The 1,592-nt window shown below is 30.5% G+C and overlaps 1 protein-coding gene across 1 annotated transcript in view; it reads right to left on the bottom strand.

Annotated features, from left to right (window-relative positions):
• LOC106458695 (peptidyl-prolyl cis-trans isomerase H-like) overlaps window positions 1–1,592 on the bottom strand; it is an 11,325-nt gene continuing 9,733 nt past the window's right edge. Inside the window, exons 5-6 of the mRNA XM_022384970.1 lie at window positions 1,002–1,122; window positions 1–168 (exon numbers count right to left, since the gene is read on the bottom strand). Coding sequence (XP_022240678.1) covers window positions 59–168; window positions 1,002–1,122 — 231 coding nt within the window. The 3' untranslated portion in view covers window positions 1–58. The remainder of the gene's footprint in view (window positions 169–1,001; window positions 1,123–1,592) is intronic.

The raw sequence follows: 1,592 nt of genomic DNA, 5'->3' as shown, positions 1-1,592 counted from the left end.
AAGTTTAAAAAAATGCCTTTATTAGAAAAAAAACAAACAATCTGTACAAAAAAAAGGGTTACATTTCTCCACACAATGATATAATGACTGGAATCTTGGGTTTATTATTTGGGCCAGTGGGTACATTTTCTATCTTCCTCATTACTAGGAGGCCATCTAAAATGCGACCTGTAAGAGAGAGAGAGAGACAGGATAGCACAGTATTAAAAATCTATGTACACAATGATGAATCCATCAAATGAAGAAAATTATTTCTTCAGATCAAAGATGGAAAGACAAAAAAGTTGCATGTTATAAGCTATGTGTAAATCTTATATAATTATACTGTACATTTTTTTTTATTTGTAGATTTCCTGTATTTTACTATATGGCTTATTGTTACAAGAAAAAATTATATATATTATTTTTCATAAAATGGTTAGTAAGTAAACAATAAGAGGCTCATTAAGTGTTAGTTAGAAAATTACCCAGAATCAACAACGATGATTAAAAATCTTCTCAAAATGAAGCCACAGTAATGATCCCTGACACTGACTGAGGATATCTGTTCACTAAGTGTTCAAAAATACTTTTAACCAGATATTTTGCAAGTTTACAAGATTATAACAAATGAGAAATGCAAGACTTCTCTTATTGTCATTTGGCAGTAAAATTCTATTAAACGTTTCTGTAATCAACCAGTTAAAGCCCAGGTTGTACATAGCAATGGTATGATGTTTTGGTGAGTAAGATGTGCTTTTGGATCATGTGAATGGTTACCTGGCTAAACTATGATCACTTTTACAATGTGCAGGTGTATAATTTTATATCAAGAAGATTCAAAGCTAAATTGGATTAACATATTGCATCATGCAACAACACTGATAAAAATGTTAATTAATACACATAGCTAATGTATATAAAAATGTAGGTCTGAAACCACCATTAGAGGTACAGAGTTACAACTGATTTACATTATATAAATAAATTAATTTCCCAATTTCACTAATTCGGTGACTTACCAAAAACAACATGCTTGCCATCTAGGAAATCACACTTAGCACACGTGATGAAGAACTGACATCCATTTGTGTCTTTACCACTGTTAGCCTGCCAAAAATATAAATACATACCCATGAAAAACAAAAACATTTAACTTGTTATAAAGTAAGCTCTATGTTACACTACTTAAATGTCATGTAAATGGTTTGAGACTTTCTATGGTTCTATACATAGCTGTTCCTAATTTTGTTCTTCTGTCTGAAGTGGCTACAAGTAACTGAAAAGTTATAATGCACTCAAAGCTGAAATAATGTTGGGAAACACCATATTTAAAACCCTCATATCTCCAGTCCAAAATACTACTAACAACTAGTCAAATTTGGGCCTTAAAAAATCTTTTGATGATCGCACTAAGAAAAATAAAATTCTGCTTACAAAGAAAAGAAACTCAAATATTTAAACGTAGAGATTACTTTGGAAACTGTACAGTTATATGTGACATAATGAGCAATTTGAAATAACCCAAGGTTTAACTATACTATATACACTTAGTAGATATCATCATAAATTAATGCATGTTCTCTACTTTCTTTTGTAAATCATGAAGTGGC

Source organism: Limulus polyphemus, unplaced genomic scaffold (genome assembly GCF_000517525.1).
Source record: "Limulus polyphemus unplaced genomic scaffold, Limulus_polyphemus-2.1.2 Scaffold502, whole genome shotgun sequence".
NCBI lineage: Eukaryota > Metazoa > Arthropoda > Merostomata > Xiphosura > Limulidae > Limulus > Limulus polyphemus.
This window is presented reverse-complemented; position numbering and strand designations above follow the sequence as displayed.